Below are 17,100 nucleotides of genomic sequence, written 5' to 3'. Positions count from 1 at the left end.
GACAGCACAGGACTGGGATGAGGAAATGCCAGAGTCAGTTTTATGAGGGCAAAATTAGGGTGAATGGCTTAGGGTAGGCAAAGGGTGACTTCTGTCTCCCCATGGTGGGTTGCCCTGGCCTGGGTTGGGGTCTCTCAGGAGCTCCCCCACGCCACCTGGTGAAAGAGGTGCAGAGCCAGCTCAGCCTTTGTGTCTCCCATGCACCCCACAATGCCCTGCCGAGTCCTGTGATTGAAATTCATTGCCAAATTTATTGAGAAATTAATGAGAAAAGCTGCAAAGTATTGACTTTGAGAGGAAAACACAACTCATCTTGAATGAGGAGGAAAATGCAGCAATAATTTAGCCACCATTGATCGGGCCCTGTCCATGTATTGATCTTCATTTTACAATATTAATTTGCACCTGCAATCGGCTGCAAGGGGAACTGATTTCATTTCGCGGCTGCGTTAATGTGCTCTTAAGAGGCGGGGGTATTACACGTCAGATTGCAAAAGCAGATCCCCCCATCCCTTTCTATTTTTGCTTGTTACCGAAATAGACTGAAAATTAATTTTTTTGTCGGACAAAATATGAAAGCAGCAGCCCATTTGAAACGCAACCCTCCTCTCAGCCTGGAAGGCTGCTCATCCGAGCCAGGACCGCCAGCGCCTGAAACCCCAGCCTCTGCTCTCATCATGCTCGGATCAGTTCAAAGTTCATGAAATTTCTATGAGCATTGATCTCGTCACATTGATTTTTTTTTTTTTTTTTTTTTGCAGCAGATCTTTGAAATTTTAATTTCCTGAGCATCTGAATTTCTTATACATCAAATGCGCTCGGAGGAGACAGTTGATGATAAAGTGGGGAACTTAGCATCATTTTCAAGCCTAAAAAAAGGAGGGAAAACAGGCGTTTGCCGACTCTGCGTAATGTTCTCGAGGTGGAATGATAAAGGGATGTGGGTTGAGGCAAGGTATTCAAGGGGGAGCAAAATATCAATTTTGTCTTCAGTGGCCACACATTTTTAATGCAACTTTTTATACAGTCATCTTTGAAAGTAAAGCGATCTGCAGAAGCAGCGGGCCACGATCATTGGCGCACAGTGGTCTTTATCACCTGGTCAGCTTCACCTACTTACTTATCAGTGGGACATTTAATAACCTCAAGGCGATATAATTGCTATTGGCATTTTTCCCCCTTGGATTCAGCTGGTTAATGTGTAAACTACTTGTCAGCAAATAGCACTTTGTCACTGAAATCCCTAACACCCTCTAGAGGAATGTGTTTGTACTGAGCAATTTAATTTTACTTTATTTAATTTTTACACATTACAACCTGTGTTCACTCAGGCACACTGAAGGTTCCCAGTCTGTCGAGGCAGGGTCTGGGTCTCCCTGTCCGTAAAAATCTCCTCGGTCTTATTAAGCAGTATCCACTGCTCTCCGGGCCTCGTGTTCCTGCCCTTAGAAAGAAGACTGCAGCTGTTCGCCTGATGTCGTTAGGTTGCTAATGTGAAAAGCAGCCTCATTAGGAAGGTCTGTTTGTAGCAAGAACATTACTGCGTTATGACAAATGCATGATTGGGAAGTTACAGGAAGATGATCATTATTGAAATGAAACTGGAACTCATTTGATAAACCACAACCAGCAGCTGGAATGAAGCAAATGAATGACTTCCTGTTTTCCTGGTGGCAGGGAGAAGGGAAGTGTGTGCTACCCCGAAGACGCCTTGTGTTTTGCTGGCTGAGCTTTGGCTCCAGCCCGGGAGAGAGGATACCAAAGCTGTGTGTCCCTACCTGGGCATGAGGCCCTTGTCAGCTTACTGCTTCCCATGCACACTGCGGCGGGGACAGCAATTACTCCAGGAGTACTTAGAGGCTCCCAGAGCCGGGCTGTCCTCCAGCTCTCCCTGGCATGGGCGGTCGGAGGCTGTACTTACAATTAAGCTGTGTCGTGGAGGTCCCTCCTTCCAGCTGCAGCCCAATGCTCGCTTACAGACAGGGAGCGCCCCCCACACAGCAGCCTCTTGGGGTACCCCAGTGATGAGCTTCCCACTCCCGAGTCTCAGTCATGTAGTAGCTGCTTAATAAATGCTCCAAGAAGGAACTGGACCTAGGCCAGTTGTTGGTCTAATTGTTTCCTTCCAAGAGACTTAGTAAATAACTCGCTGGTCCCAAACACACACACACACACACACACACACACACACACACACACACACACACACACACACGGGCACACACATTTTTTTCCACTCTGATTTTTTTTTTTTTTTCTTTCTTTCTGTTCAATCCAGGCGCACTGAAGAGAGGTCTCCTTAATTTAATCAGGCTTATACGTTAATGGACTTGCTATTCAAGTCCAATCAAATAATTATATACATTTTAGGGTCTTACAGAGGAACAGAGACCTTAGGGCTGGGCTGGCTGACAAAGGAGGTTAAGCTCTCAAGATGAAAATTAAAACTACGGATGTCACAAGAAAGAGACCCCTGCCACCGCCTGGCCATTCGTACTCTGCTAATTGCAGCAGGCAGATCAGAGCTTGGCTGGTCTCAGCTGCAGCCGAGCCCCTGATGCCATTTCCCGCTGCCACATTAGCTCCGGCAATCCCAACTTGAACTGACATCACAGACGGTTAAAATTTTATCAATTGCGGTATGATTAATCCCCCAGTACACTGGCATGCCTTAAATATTTAGAATGTTTCTTCTGTTAGGACTTTAATGCATGTAAAGTAACGAGATTAACTCCAGTACACTCTGATATATTTAAATATGGATCCTTCTCGAGCTGTAGGCGATTCTGGCTTGTAGGAATCACTGAGCTCACATGCTGTGTCAGACCCTATTTGTAGGACCCGCTCTGGATGCTGGTCTGTGCCTGATAGCCGGATATCTGGCCCCTTTGCTGGCCGCCTGATTGCTTCCCTCATTTGGCATGGACTGTGATTCCCGGCTTTCCTAGCTTCTGATTCACTCACATTTTATTGCTGTGTAATTTTCGTATTCTAAAATAAAAGCTCTCCAACAAAAATTACTATGCATTAGGCCGCGGTCGCCTCCTCAAATGGATATTAATACAGTTTATCTGTAAAAAGACGAATAATGTATTTGAAACAGATAAAAGGCTCTCTACTAAATGAGGAATGTTAATATCTTATGGCACGGTTAATAAAGAGATATTTCACAAGGGGGATTTGTTTTATGACTTTTGATACAACAGCCTTGTAATCTGACATATCTTAAATGATATAATTTTGCACATACATTCATCTCTTTTATATAAAGCGGCGGCCCATCTGAGTGAAATTTGAATTCAGAGCAGATCATGGTCACTAATTACTTTTGTGGGGATTTATTATTAGAAAAGTTGGACTTGGATGAAGCAAATGGGAATCCAGGCAGAAAGTTGGAAGCTTAGAAATGCATTTTGAAAAATGGATTGATTTTTTGTTTTTCCGTGTGTGTTTTTCTCCTCTTTCAGCAAAAAATAATGTTTGTTTTTGTTGTGTTTAAGACAGAGTTTAAATTAATTTAACCCAGTGACACATGTTGGGAGGCTAAGCATGCTTCTAGATAATTCCCGGGAATAAATTGCTCAGGAACCAAAGTCCATTAATTTATGGTTCTCATGATGCTGACAGATGTGAGGCAGGAGGGGACCGAAAAATATTAACATAAAACAAATCTGTTTTATTCCTCCTCCGGTTTCTTCTTCATCCCGCTTCCAGATCACCCAAGGCTCTCTCTCTAATTATCCACGAGGTCAGTAAGCAAAATTGGGAAGAAGCTGGGAGATCAATACAAATTATCCCTGAGCAAACCAGTGCTGACAGTTTGAATTGCAGCATATGTTTACCCAAAATCAGGCAATTTATCTTAATATCAGCAAAGTAATGCAGTGCAGGTGGAAGGTCAGGCCATCTCTCCCCTCATAATTACCCAGTTCTAAAACAGGAAAGTGCTATTGATTGGCCCGGCTCAGACTGGGTGCCTGCCTGTGCCGGAGCTTGGCCCTGGCTCTGCTGGCTCTAGCCTTGGAAACTCGACACATAGAGGATTTATTGGATGTATGCAGGGAGCCTTAGGCTTCCCCCTCCTGCTTGAGGCTGGGCCAGTGGAGGCTCCCAGTCAGACTTCGTCCTTGTGCTGAGCTCTGGGCTTCACGTGGACATGTGGAGGACCAGTGGTAGGACAGGGAGACGACGGTGGCCGCAGGATGGGCTTGGGGTCTCCCAGAACCAATGTGCTTCTGTTTCTGGAGGCACAGAGGCGGAGGAGGATGACCCCATCCCCAGTGCCCCAAGCCCTGGAAGACCTCTGGATGTGGGACCTTTCTCCTGTCCTCTGAAGTGAGGCACTGGGCTTCGGAAGTAAAGATGCTAGGTGGGGTTGAAAGCTGGAGCGGCAGTCCGGCCCCGCTTCCCCGCGGCACTTTAAGTGGACAAGTGGCCTTATTCTTGGCATGATACTCAAGCTGTAAATGTTCTGTGGGCTGAAGCGAGAGGTGAAAGGTACCCTCCTATTCGTACTCCTTTTACCGATTTTTGGCCATAGAAGGAGAATATCAATTCAATGGAAACACTGAAGAACGACTCTCCCAGAATCAGTGTATGGTTATTACAAGCCATAAAGCTTCTGAAAGCTCGCATTAAAGCCTCTTTTCACCTGTCAGGCACATTTGCATGAAATCAATAACGGCCCGTCATCTATCTTTTCTGATCACCTTTCATCAGACCAGATTCATTAAGTCAAACAGCCATGGTGATTAGCTGGGAGAGAGAAGCAAGTCTAGTGTGTTAGAAATGGTGCCAGGGCCACCCTTTCTGTGCCCCACTCAAGAAACGTAATAGTCGATCTCATCCCTTTGGGACAGAGTCTCTTGGAGGGGCTGGAAGCCCTGGCCCACCGCCCCGCTGCTCACCCCGGCTGGTGCCTGACATCGTTGCACGGGCTCAGGCAGAGACATGACAAATTGTCCCCCAAGTCGACGCTGGCAGCTTCTGATGATTAATGGTCTGATTATGAAGTGCTCTTACACATATAGAATTTACATCACAGAGAGTTAGAAACTTTGCTATGTCATACACGCCAGGGCACTTTGAAGAGCTTTACTATTTGCAAAGGAAAAAAGAGGGCAAAATCCCAGCAAAAGCCATGTCATGTAAAATCAATACATTGGATCAATGCTTTATTAACAAGAAAATGTCTTACTTCACATTCCTGTGTGGACCCCTGTCTCCGAGATACATGATAGAATGTCAGCCCAGATTGTGGTCCTCAACTTCTGGCTGCCTTATTGAGCGTGCGGCCGGTCTCACATAGCTTACATGGCTCGCGGTGGGTGTTTACATACGTGGCCCCGCGCACTTGAGGATAATAGTCACCAATTATTTTGGAGAGCCCTTTCAAAGGCAGCCCCCTAACCTTCCTCTTGGTGAGCTGCCGTCTTTGTGCAGCCCCGTACTCTGCGAACCTGCTGAGTTGTGCGGTGTTAATCATCAAATTACATGCTAACTAATGAGTGATGGTCCAAATTGCGGGCTGAGTAATGAATAGATGGCGGCAGGTCTTACTAGTTTCAGAAAACCCCCTGATTTATGTCGCGCCGTGCGCCGTAGAGTGACTTCACTGAAAACGATCTCTACATCAAGAAGTAATGTACCCTAATAAGTATTTTCATCTTAACGCGCGTCCTCGGCCTGCGGGCTCCCTTTCCGTAGGAGTCAGGCAGAGCCATAATAAAGCCCGAGGAGTCCTTATGAAGCTTGTTAAACACAGTGTGTGTCGTCGGACGGAGTCCCGGGCTGTGATTCATACACTATACAGTGCATGTGCTGCTGATTTATGGTTGTGCACAGTTCATAGTCAAAATTACAATTTGAGGGATAAAAAGATTAATTACTATTTGTGGCCAGCAATTTCACGAGGCTGGTGGATTGCAGCGGCGGAACGGTGGCGTTCTTCATCAGCTGGTCGCCAGCTATTCACAGATTATTAAAGCTTTGCAAGAATAAGTACCCCTCCTGCCTGGTTTGTGTTCAGGCAATATGCTAGACAAAAAAGGACCACAGGGATAAATCTGAAGCTAGCAATAGCTGGGCATATGTCATAATTGCCAGTTTCCCATAAATCCTTGGTCGCGGGGAAGGCACTGTGTGTGTGTGTGTGTGTGTGTGTATGTGCACGGGCATTGCTGGGTGCTGGCTGAGACCACAATATATATGGCCCCAAGTCCTGTGAGTCTGTACTGGCACTGCCATTTTTACAATATATTGAACCACCCTTTGACTTTCTCCCAGTCTAATTATAGATTAGAAATAATCATTGCTTTTACATACAAAAGAAAAGAGCACGTTCATGACGTCCATGACTTAGGAATACACCTTCAGGGTCGTGCCGTACAGCGAGCCCAAGGAGGAGAGTTCCATGTTTATTCGTAAGTGTGCAATAAACAAGGAGTGGATGGCATCACGGTAATTAACCTGACCCACATTTCTGTGTCCTGTTGCAGCTCTTAATGAACCGACCATAGATTACGGCTTTCAGAGGTTGCAGAAAGTGATCCCCAGACATCCTGGTGATCCCGAAAGGTTACCCAAGGTTAGTACCGGGGCGCCATTGGGGCTGTTCTGCTTTGGGGGCACTGGGTGTTCTGGGAAGGGGCTCGATAGATATCCCAAAACCCATGCCCATGGATGACCAACAGGTGTGGGGCCACACTGGCCATGACCACACGGTGGTTTCCAGTTGTACATGTATCTACATAGTTAATTGTAGAAAGATTTGTAGCAAGTCATTTGCCTTTGCGACATTGTTCACATACCCAATTCAGTGACATCAGTTTCGTGAAGCAGTTGGTGGTTCCTCTCCGTTTCCAAATTTCCCATTATCACCCTTCACAGAAGCTCACTGTCCTCAAGCATCAGCGTCCTTTCTCCTCCCCCCCCAGCCCCCCATCTCTGGTGCTCACCAAGCAACTCTGGCTCTTGTATTTATGTCTGTCCTACATGTTTCATACTAGCAGAATCGTATGGTATCAGGAAGGACCTTGTTCTGAAAGGAGGCAAAGACTGTTTTTTTTGACACAAATATTTTGGATTCTGCAAGGGGGGGACATAAACTTCCGCGTAATGAAATAGTTCAATTAACCATTTTCCACTCGAGTAGCCCGCGCTGATTTCAATCTAAGCAGTCCCACTCTGATCTGTGATTACCTGACTCTTGTTTTCCTTTCATTTTCTAAAGCTCGATTCAGTTTAATCTTTTGTTTACAAAGCTTTTGTTATAAGTCCCTGACTTAGCAAGCTAACAAATGAAGTCCACACATTAATATCTGGAGAGACTTTTCATTTCAATCCAACAAAGACAAAAGCTGCCCGAGTTGTTTATGCACACGACACCCACCACAGAAATTCCATTTTGATGTATAACATTAAAGATAAGTCGAGCTTATAATTTTTCCTCTCCTTTGATATAATTTTATGCCCTCCCCCCCACCACACGCACACACACCCCCACTCCCAGTTAGAGGCAATCTCTGATTTTTTTTTTTTTCCCAGGCAAAGTTGAAAGGATGGATGGAAAATGAAGTCATAACATTATGACTGATTGTTTTACATCCCATCCCTGGGTGTACCAAGTCTTGACCACCTCTGAGTTTTATTAACACAATAAACCCTTTTCGACATTACCTTTTTAATGCTCAGCATGAACCTAAGCAATATCATTAGGGCCTTTTTTAATTTGTGAACATGCAACGGTGTCAGAACCAGGCAAAGATGGTTTTCAAATGCAGAGCAGTTCTTGGGGAGTGTTTGTTCCTGAGGGTGAGCTCCCACTGAACACGTTTCTCCAGGAAGGCGGGGCCTTCCACACTGGTACCCAGAGGGCTTTGCTGTAACCCCAACAGCTCAGGGATTGCTTTGTGCTGGATGCTGACAGGGTGCAGCTAGTCCCACGAGCAGCAATGCCACGTGCCCTGGAAGGCCCATGCAAATGCAGGGTTTGAAGCCAGGTGACCCTCTGGGGATCCCTGCTGGCATGCACTCTTGAGGGACACTGCACAAAGGCTCCTGCCCCACCAAGCTCTGCAGGAACACACAAAACAACCCCCGTGCATACTGCACCATTATCCCACACTGGGGATTAACCCACCTCTCCTGGCCCATTTTACATTACCAGGGGCCCCTAGTTTGGCCTGAGCTCCCCACTAAACCCCAGTGCAGCTGAGGGGCCAGACAGGGCTCCTGGGATGCCTGCTAGTTCCCGAGGGGAGGAGGGAGCTCCTGCCTCCCTGGGGACCAGGGACTTTCTCAGTTATGGGCTTTTTCTCATAAGCCTTCGAACAACAGGATGACAGGTCAGTTAGCACATAGCTCCATGTCCCGTATTACTTAGCTCTTTTAATTCAGGTGAAACCGTATTGTTCAGGCTTCACATAAAACGATCACTGAACGAGATGAAATCTAGCAGTTTCAATAAACAACATAAATATTTGATTTTGTTCTAATGGACCCAAATGTGGAGTTCAGCGGCATGTAAATTAAACTGCCAAGTGATTCATCATGGTTAAGCCAGCCGTCTGAATCTGCTTTACAAGGGTCATAGCAGGGCCTAAGTAAAACAGCAATTGGCCTTAACATACATTTTGAATGAAAAAAGAAATGGAATAAAGAAAATCAGCCGTAAGTGTCACAAGCAGAGAGAGAGAGAGAGAGCGAGAGAGAGAGAGAGAGAGAGAGAGAGAAAAGAATAGAAATGAGAGATGAGAGCCCACAGATGTAAATCGTGGGTCTCCACACAGCTCTGCCAGTGAGAACTGCCCCCCCCAGCTTCACCCCACAGTTGATAATATTACTACAATATTGATTTTTGCAGCAATTTTTTTGAAGCTCCGTAATGCACGTGGTTTGATGGGTAATTGTACCAAGACAGAAAGCCAATACATTGTACACGCTTTGTTTTGGGTGAACGCTAATAATATTGCTACAGAGCAAAGAAGCTGGTTCCACTGGAAGTTTACCTCCTAATTTTAGGCAACATCCCAAAATGACCCATTTGATCCTGGGGGAGTGGCATAAATAGGCAAATGTAAAAACAAAACAAAACAAAACACACCACAGAATGACAATCCAGGTAGTATCAAGAGGCACTCATGTGGTAAAAATAGATTGGAAAGGAAGATGCTGCTAAGTGGTCAGAGACTAAAGAATTCTCATTCTTTTTAAGCCTTATTTGAAACAATATAATCAAGGCTAAAACAAGCTATAGTTAAAAAAAAAAAAAAAAGAAAGAAAGAAAAAAAGAAGAAGCCAGAGAAAATAAATTACATTTCATGCATGGAACTGTGCTCTAACAAATTATATTTATTATAGGGTGCATAGTCCTACAATGATTTTACCATAAAATTAATTGCATGCATTTCATTTGAGGGTTTTTTTTTTTCCTGTTTCATGCATCATACACAAATATATTCCATTCTTTTTTTTTTTCTAATATACAAAAATTTATTAGGAATGTGGTGATGTTGAGCAATTACCCAGGCATTAAAATTCATCTTCTTCTCCCCGCTTTTTGAAGTAGCTACATCTAATGGTTCTGCACCCTTCAATGTATTCATAACCCCAGGCAAGAACTAACAGAATAATTGCTTTACAGTTTTATAATGACATTAGTACCTGGAGCAACATCACCTTGGTTACCTCTTTTAACTGTGATGATATATACCATTCTAGATGATCCGGCGTGTGAATAATCATGTATATTCAAATCGCTGTCAACCGCTGTACAAGAATGAATCCTCGTAATAATAAAACTGTACATTTGTCAGGAAACAACGGCAGAAATCATTTGAGCTTTAATAGTTTCCATTTAAGTGGAAGTCTGTTATATCCTATTGAAAGGCAGCCAATTATACTTATGGCGGAGGCTAAGAAATTTCCATCGAAATGCTTTTCAAACACCATTCGGTGCTAATCGCATTCACAGCATGAGGCGCTATGCATAAACACGGCATATTGTAACAAAACAAACTTGTTCAGAGAGCCCTTGACTGATTGGGTTACCCGTTTTGTGTGTCTCTGATATGACAAGACCACCACTTAAGAGGAGCCCAGAAAGTCGGGTTCATTAGTTAAGACACTATCCAGTAATAGACAGATTAGGATAAGAGCATACGTAATTTTCCTAAACTATCCTTATGTTCCAATTACAAAGTACCATATGGACAAGTAGGTGTAGGATATTTTCTGGGAATGAAAAATAGCTTGTAAATGCAGCAATCTTAATTGCTTTAATCGTTGCTTAAAATTGAAAGGCATGTAAAAAGTCTTGTGATATGATAGGAGAGATTATGAGTAATTATTAACACCTCTGAAAGACACTTTATCTTGCTCAGAGAGAGCTGCTCAAGCTAGCGAAAGCTGATTAAGACAGCTGTGCCTTTCATTGATTATACCTGCTTCATGACAAGTATAATTCTTTATTTGTATGCAAACTACATGCATGCAACATCGAGCATAGACACCAATTTCAGAGGTAAATGCCTAGCGTCAGAGCCGCCCATCCGGGAACTTTCTGGATTAAGTGCTATGCTATGCCCGCAGTGATTAATCTTGATAAATAAAAGGTCCGGACTTGGGATGCTGGAGAGGGGGGATCGGGGGGTGCACGCGGAGGCTGCGAACAATGAGTGAGAACAGTCCTTGCAGGCAGGTGCTCTCCTCGAATGCAACACAGATTTAATTGTGGCCCCTGTAGGAGTTCTTACCCACCACACACGCACGGTTCCTTTGCATTAAGATGTTCGGGCCAAGTCTGCTCACGTTAGTCTTCAAACATCAAGAGTGCTGGCGTTTGGCCCCTTTCTGAGACCCTGGGAACAGGTCCTAGGCTCAAGGCCATGACCAGTGGCCTTTGCGGTCAGTCAGAGGCAATGCAGGCCCAGATGGCCAGTTCTCATCCAGTATGTCACCTCGAGAACTTCTTTCTCTACCTCAGGCTTGGCATTGCCCGTGTCATTCCACTGTGCGGAGGGGCCTGGCTCTGCCCCAGCGAACCCAAAAATTCTTAGGTTTTTTTTTTTTTGTCTTTTTTCTTTTGCAGCTCAAGGTAGAGAAAGTTCAAATGTAAGCCCCCACTTGTCTTTAAAATGAACTAAACTCTGGATTAATCCTCACACTCGTAAACTGGAGGTAGGCATGCAGTGGGTGGATAAGACCAAATTCTGTGCATCCAGGCCCCCAGGCGCAAGCGCGCACACTCGCTGGATGCGAAGGCATTTATGTAGCCCTTTTACAACGAGCAGTCAAAGAGGTTAATTGAAAAATTTCTTAATGTCATTTTGAAAGAACTAGATTAACCCAAGTTAATTCACTTTATTGTTCAAAATAAAGACAAATAAGCACTGAACTCACTTGCAAATTTGGGGCGTGAATTAGGGGGGAGATGCTGTCTTTAAGGACTCTGCCAGTTTAATTAAGATATGGAAAATTACTTATTGTTCTCTACCACTAAAGTGCTAGGAATTAACAGGCAAATGTGGTGCCTGGGCCTTTCATATCTCTGCCGTGTGTGTGTTTGTTTAATACCCAGAAGGCTCCATCGTTAAACCCCGGGTACCCATGACCCGGGCTCGGCAGAGGCTCCCATTCTTGAGCCCCTTGCCAGTCTTCCCCACACAGGAGCGGCGGGGTGGTGGCAGTCTTAGAGAACCACGACAGCACTGTTGTGACAACGGCCCTACATCTGTGCCCACCTTGCCCAGCTCATCAGGCAGGGCTGGGATGGAGTGTCTTGGGAGTCATGGGTTGCTGGGATCTGCGGGTGCCAAGCTCTGCCTCAAGAGCCCGTTCCTACAGAGAGGTCACTTGCGCTTGCTTCTCCTTTAGGAAGTATTATTGAAGAGGGCAGCGGACCTCGTGGAAGCCTTATATGGGATGCCCCACAACAATCAGGTAGGTGGCGGTGTATCCCCATGCCCACGCTCTTTCCTCCAGCATCCACAGCTGTGTGTTGCCAAGTTGGCTCCACACTTCTGCAAGCTCTCCTCAGATGCTGCTGTGGAAAAGCACTGCTTCCCCATGCCCAGTAGAAATGACAGGTTATCGCCGGAACCAAAGGCTGAAGCATTTGTTACAGAGATGAGCATGACCTTGAAATTGGGCCACATTGGGCAGGAATGCGGGACGGCATGGCTTAGTTGCTCCCGGAACCCTAGCTGAGTTTGAGGTTACCAGGACTCAGTGTCCCAGACCTGGGTGTCTCTGAGATGCAGAGGAATAAGAGGACCCCCGTCGGTACTCTCCAGCCCGCTGGCCCTGAGTCCATTCTGCCCAGGTCCTAGGCACAAGTCAGACAGAGACAGACGATTGGGCTGTGTGGCCGTTGCCCCTTCTGGAAGCATCTTTAGAGTGTTTTCCTAGGGGAGAGCGTACCAAGGGCACCTACATGGAATGTCACTGCCATTTCCCAAGAAGCTGAGGTGGGTGAAGCCCTGGTGACCCCGTAGTTAAGCACTCGTCTGCTCACCAGCCACTCTGCAAAAGAAAGATGAGGCTGTCTGCTTTTGAAACATTTACAGCCCAGGAAAACCCTGGGCAGTTCTATTCCGTCCAGTAGGGTCATTATAGGTCAGAACCGGTTCAGCAGCAATGGGCAGTGAGTGAGATGGGTCAGCTGTGGCACAGTGGCCACCTGGGCCTGGCCTCCCGTCACCTGGTGCCCTGCCCCGGCTCTAGGAGATCATCCTGAAGCGAGCGGCCGACATCGCAGAAGCATTGTACAGCGTCCCCCGCAACCACAACCAGATACCCACCTTGGGTAACACTCCCGCCCACACCGGCATGATGGGTGTGAACTCCTTCAGCAGTCAGCTAGCCGTCAACGTCTCTGAGACATCACAAGCCAACGACCAAGGTAGGTGGCACCGCAGGCGGACCTCCTCTCTCCGCTGACGAAGGCCTTAGCTGAAGAGGCACATGGGGCGAGGGTATGGGAGTGGCGGTAGCATTCTCTCCTCTCCCAGCTTTGCTCCTTTCAGGGAGGCCCTCGATGAAGAGACTCCCAGTGGGTACCGGGCAGACATGGCTCAGAGAAGCCGGCAGTTCATCGTAGCAGCAGCATTGGCTGCACCTCTGTGTCTGGGCATTTGTCAGATGTGTCCTAACATGGACAAGTGGCTTTGCTTTCCTCGAAAGGCTGGGAGAGGTTGTAGGATAGCGTGACACAGCTGGGAGCCCCTTCAGATGTGTTCTGTGGGTAGGATTTGGGGTCTAAGCCTGAAAGGAATAAGTGAAGCTCTATTGTGTTACCCACCTGTTCCTCCTCCAGAGCACAGTGCCAGGTCCACCAACGGTCCCCATTCCTGGTCTGTTGGGCCTGTTCTCGAGGTCCCCTTGAGTTTCTGCTTTCTGAGCATGCAGACAGTAACCTCAGAGAACACCCCAGCTCTCGTTGCTTCCGTTCACATCCCTCCATGGCAGGCACGAAGCCCCTCCCCATGCAGAAATAGCAACCATAAAATGAAGAGCCCACAACATGCTCTTTTTGTCAGCTGTGGCATTTGAAGGCCCGCAGAGGCCGAGCCTTCCCAGGCCGGGGCTCCGAGCTGTCAGTAACTGCTTCTAAGGAGAAGAAGGAGAGCTGCCGCCGGTGACTGCCCCGCACGCTCCGGGTCGGCTGGTGGCGCCGTCATACACAGAGCGGGGCTGGCCACTGAGACGGCAGTGGTGGCAGGGTTGGCGTGATGAGGTTGTCTTCGGTGAATTAAGAATGTTTAATATATGGTGTAGATTCACGGGGAACCCCGCCCCAAGTGTCTATTGCTGATAATAACGTTATTTTTGGCCGGGGGGGGATTTCAACAGTCGGCTACAGTCGCAATACAAGCAGCGTGTCCCCGCGAGGATACGTACCCAGCAGTACTCCCCAGCAGTCCAATTACAACACAGTCAGCAATAGCATGAATGGATATGGAAGTGGCGGCATGGCCAATCTAGGGGTCCCTGGCTCACCCGGATTTCTTAACGGCTCCTCCGCTAACTCTCCCTACGGCAGTAAGTGTCTGTTTTTGTCACGCGTCATCACACAGATTCATATTCACGACAGAGTCAAGTGTGTGCGTTGGTTGGATGTCCTGTGATGTGAAGTACTGGATAAGGGGAGGTGACTCGAAGCAGGGCGTCCGTACGACGCCGCCGTACAATTGGCCTGGCGTGACCCCCATGCGGCCACACCCAAAATGAAACCAAAAAAAACCAAAAAAACAAAACACCCAAACCCGATTGGGCTGCTCAATTGGAAAAGAAGGTCCAACACCCAAGAGTTCATCCATTATCCAGAGAATGGCCCACCAGGGACCTGTCATGTTTGTTGTGTGCCCCTGTGGCGTTGCGGGCGGGCACTACGCGTCCTGACCATGTTTGCTTTGTTGCAGTAGTACCGTCCAGCCCTACCATGGCAGCCTCTTCGGTCACCCTCCCTTCAAACTGTAGCAGTACACACGGCATTTTCTCATTCTCACCTGCCAATGTCATCTCCGCAGTGAAACAAAAGAGCGCCTTCGCGCCCGTGGTCCGGCCCCAAGCCTCTCCTCCTCCCTCCTGCACCAGTACCAACGGGAACGGACTCCAAGGTGAGGCTCCCAGAAGCAGCCAGGCATGGGCGGGCGCTGGGGTGGAGGTCAGGCACCTCTCCTGTTGCTGTATGTCCCCTTTGTCCCACAGTTTATGAGCCATTACTGTTATGTCTTCATGGTTGATGCGGGACCTGGTGGGAGCAGGAACGGGAGGGTGCAGAGTTGGGGATCAAGTCCCACATGGCTCAGGGGGCCTCTGGTCCAAGAGGGAGACACAGTCCTGGCAGGCAGTGTGGAAGGGCCCAGATGGGGGTGATGGGTCATTGGACTGCAATGAACCCAGGGACCCATGGTCCCCTGTTTTCAGTGGTCTGAGACCACAGGCCACATGAAGCAGGTCACCTCAGGCTACACTGGACAGCTGTCCTATCCAAGGATGGGCTTGCTTTTCCTAAGTAATCATCCATGAAATTCAAAAGGAGGCCGAGGGTTGGCACCCCCCAGTATGGGCCCCACATGAAGGGTCCTGTGAGTGGACAGCAGTAGGACCCCTGGCTTGTGGTCTGTAACTGACTCAGGCACGTACTCTAAGCGGCTGTCACCTGTGGACTATGCTCTTCCCAGTGACAATCCAACCAACCTGTTGCCTTAGGGTCAGAGTAGAACTGTGTTTCGTAGGGTGTTCAGTGTCTGATTCTCCAGAAGTAAACTGCCAAGCCCTTCTTCCAAGCCCTTTCTCATTTTGGATTGGCAGCTGAGTCCATTAGGTGTGCTGGGCCCAGGGTGGTGTAATTGCAGAGAGGACAAAAGGGCCCTTGGGTGAAGTTGTTGGCCTGGTTTCACTTGAATGTACTAATGCTCCAAAAAGGACCTGGAGAGGTACCAAGGATTAGAATCCTTCTTCAAATGCTGGTGTGTGAGGGTGCCGTGGCCCAAGTACCACCAAGTAGCGCCCACCCAGTCGGCGTCATTGCCTTAAAGGTGGGGTATTTGATTCCCCCACTCTGTCCACAGGAGTCCCAAGCTGGCATTCCATAAGAATGCATTATGTACCCAGGCCTCCCAAACCCTAAGGTTGTAATGGTGAGGGTAAGAGAAATTAATATTGTTGAGATTAATGAACTGAGAAATTGAAGCTCACATTACTACATGAACAAATTTATTAATATGTTATCCATAAATTAGTGAGACCAATCATTCTGACAAAAATTAGACAATACTGAAGTGAAGGGATTCTAAATTGTGTTCCTACCAAGAGGCCTCTCTCGGTTCCCCACCAGCACTAGTGTTTTGGTGTAAACGTTTTGCTTTTATCCTAAAAACAAAGATCCAGTGCGGGGAGATGACGCCCCCGTGTCTGACTGGCCTTCTGCCCCAAGAGACCAGCCCTGGTAGCGCTGTATGGCTTTGATCTCAAGCGCTTACAACAAAGCAGAACCCTTAGGAGACTTGAGGCCTGAACATGGAGGAGGGAGCTGAGGCAAAACTGCTTTACATGTAGAGAACCAGGTTCCGCCAGGGTGTGAGCTGGCCTTGGCTGGCATCGTACCTGTGGCCAGGGAGGCTCCCATCTGTCTGAGTCCACTGTGAGTAGACAGCCAAGACGTGGGGAGTAGAAACTTTCACACGCACAGATGCCAGCGGCCTTTCCCTCTCCCAGATGAAAGGACCCGGGGTGGCTGGTTTCCGCTGGTACCCCCTTTAGGGAAGTACAGTTGGCACCATGTCTTAACTGTGTCCAAGGCTGGTTCATGAGTAATGGTGCAGATCCCTGCCCCCTGTTGAATTGGACCCGAAGACTTAGAAGCTTCCTCCCCACCTGCCTTGGAGTAGGTGGAGGGCTGGCTTCCTCCACCCTAACAACCCTTTTTCTCTCTCTTTCAGCTATGTCTGGGCTGGTAGTTCCACCAATGTAAGGCAGGTTTGTTTACCTGCCGTTAGTACCAAGCATCCAAGGACGGGCTTCAGGGGATGAGTTTAGTATATTAAGACATGCTGATGGAAACAGTATCTTCAAACTAAATCAGCAGCAACTGAGATGCTACAAAAGACTTTGTTTAAAGATTTTATTTAAACTGATAACAATCAACCTGCCGACAACCTACTTCTTCACGAACAATTCCATTTTATTGACTGAACTTTTCTCATATTTTCACATTTCTCGGTCCTGAAGAATAAGGAAAACAAAGCGATACCTATTTTGTATAAAGTTTCTGACTCCGTCTTGGCTCTGTCTAGTACTTGCTATGTGTTGGGAGAAATTTTGTGAATGCACCATTTTGCTTCTCATGAAAACACTGATGAAAAATGCCCCCAAACATTTTTCTGTACTCATACTTAAATTCACAATGGTTGTGTATCTCGATAATGTGAAATATTTTTTTGTGGTGAATAAAGGGGGCCAAGGAGGTATATGATCCATCAGACTTGAAAAAAAAAAAAAGAAAAAAAAAAAAAAAAAGAGGATGACTATATGCTTAGGAGAATCTGGGGCTGTCGGGAGGGAGGAGGGAGGGGAATCATTGCTTAACTTCATCTT

The 17,100-nt window shown here is 47.1% G+C and overlaps 1 protein-coding gene across 3 annotated transcripts in view; it reads left to right on the top strand.

The window, feature by feature from the left end:
* Positions 1 to 16,497, top strand: part of EBF3 (early B-cell factor 3) — a 142,411-nt gene extending 125,914 nt beyond the window's left edge. For 2 of the 3 annotated variants that reach the window (XM_006867441.1, XM_006867440.1), the window contains exons 11-16: positions 6,498 to 6,586; positions 11,875 to 11,940; positions 12,724 to 12,901; positions 13,852 to 14,040; positions 14,421 to 14,618; positions 16,446 to 16,477. In XM_006867441.1, coding sequence (XP_006867503.1) covers positions 6,498 to 6,586; positions 11,875 to 11,940; positions 12,724 to 12,901; positions 13,852 to 14,040; positions 14,421 to 14,618; positions 16,446 to 16,477 — 752 coding nt within the window. Of the gene's footprint in view, positions 1 to 6,497; positions 6,587 to 11,874; positions 11,941 to 12,723; positions 12,902 to 13,851; positions 14,041 to 14,420; positions 14,619 to 16,445 lie in introns of all 3 variants that reach the window. The other variant, XM_006867442.1, reaches the window with a different exon arrangement.
* The last annotated feature ends 603 nt before the right edge of the window (positions 16,498 to 17,100 follow it).

Source organism: Chrysochloris asiatica, unplaced genomic scaffold, assembly GCF_000296735.1.
Source record: "Chrysochloris asiatica unplaced genomic scaffold, ChrAsi1.0 scaffold00105, whole genome shotgun sequence".
Lineage (NCBI taxonomy): Eukaryota > Metazoa > Chordata > Mammalia > Afrosoricida > Chrysochloridae > Chrysochloris > Chrysochloris asiatica.
This window is presented reverse-complemented; position numbering and strand designations above follow the sequence as displayed.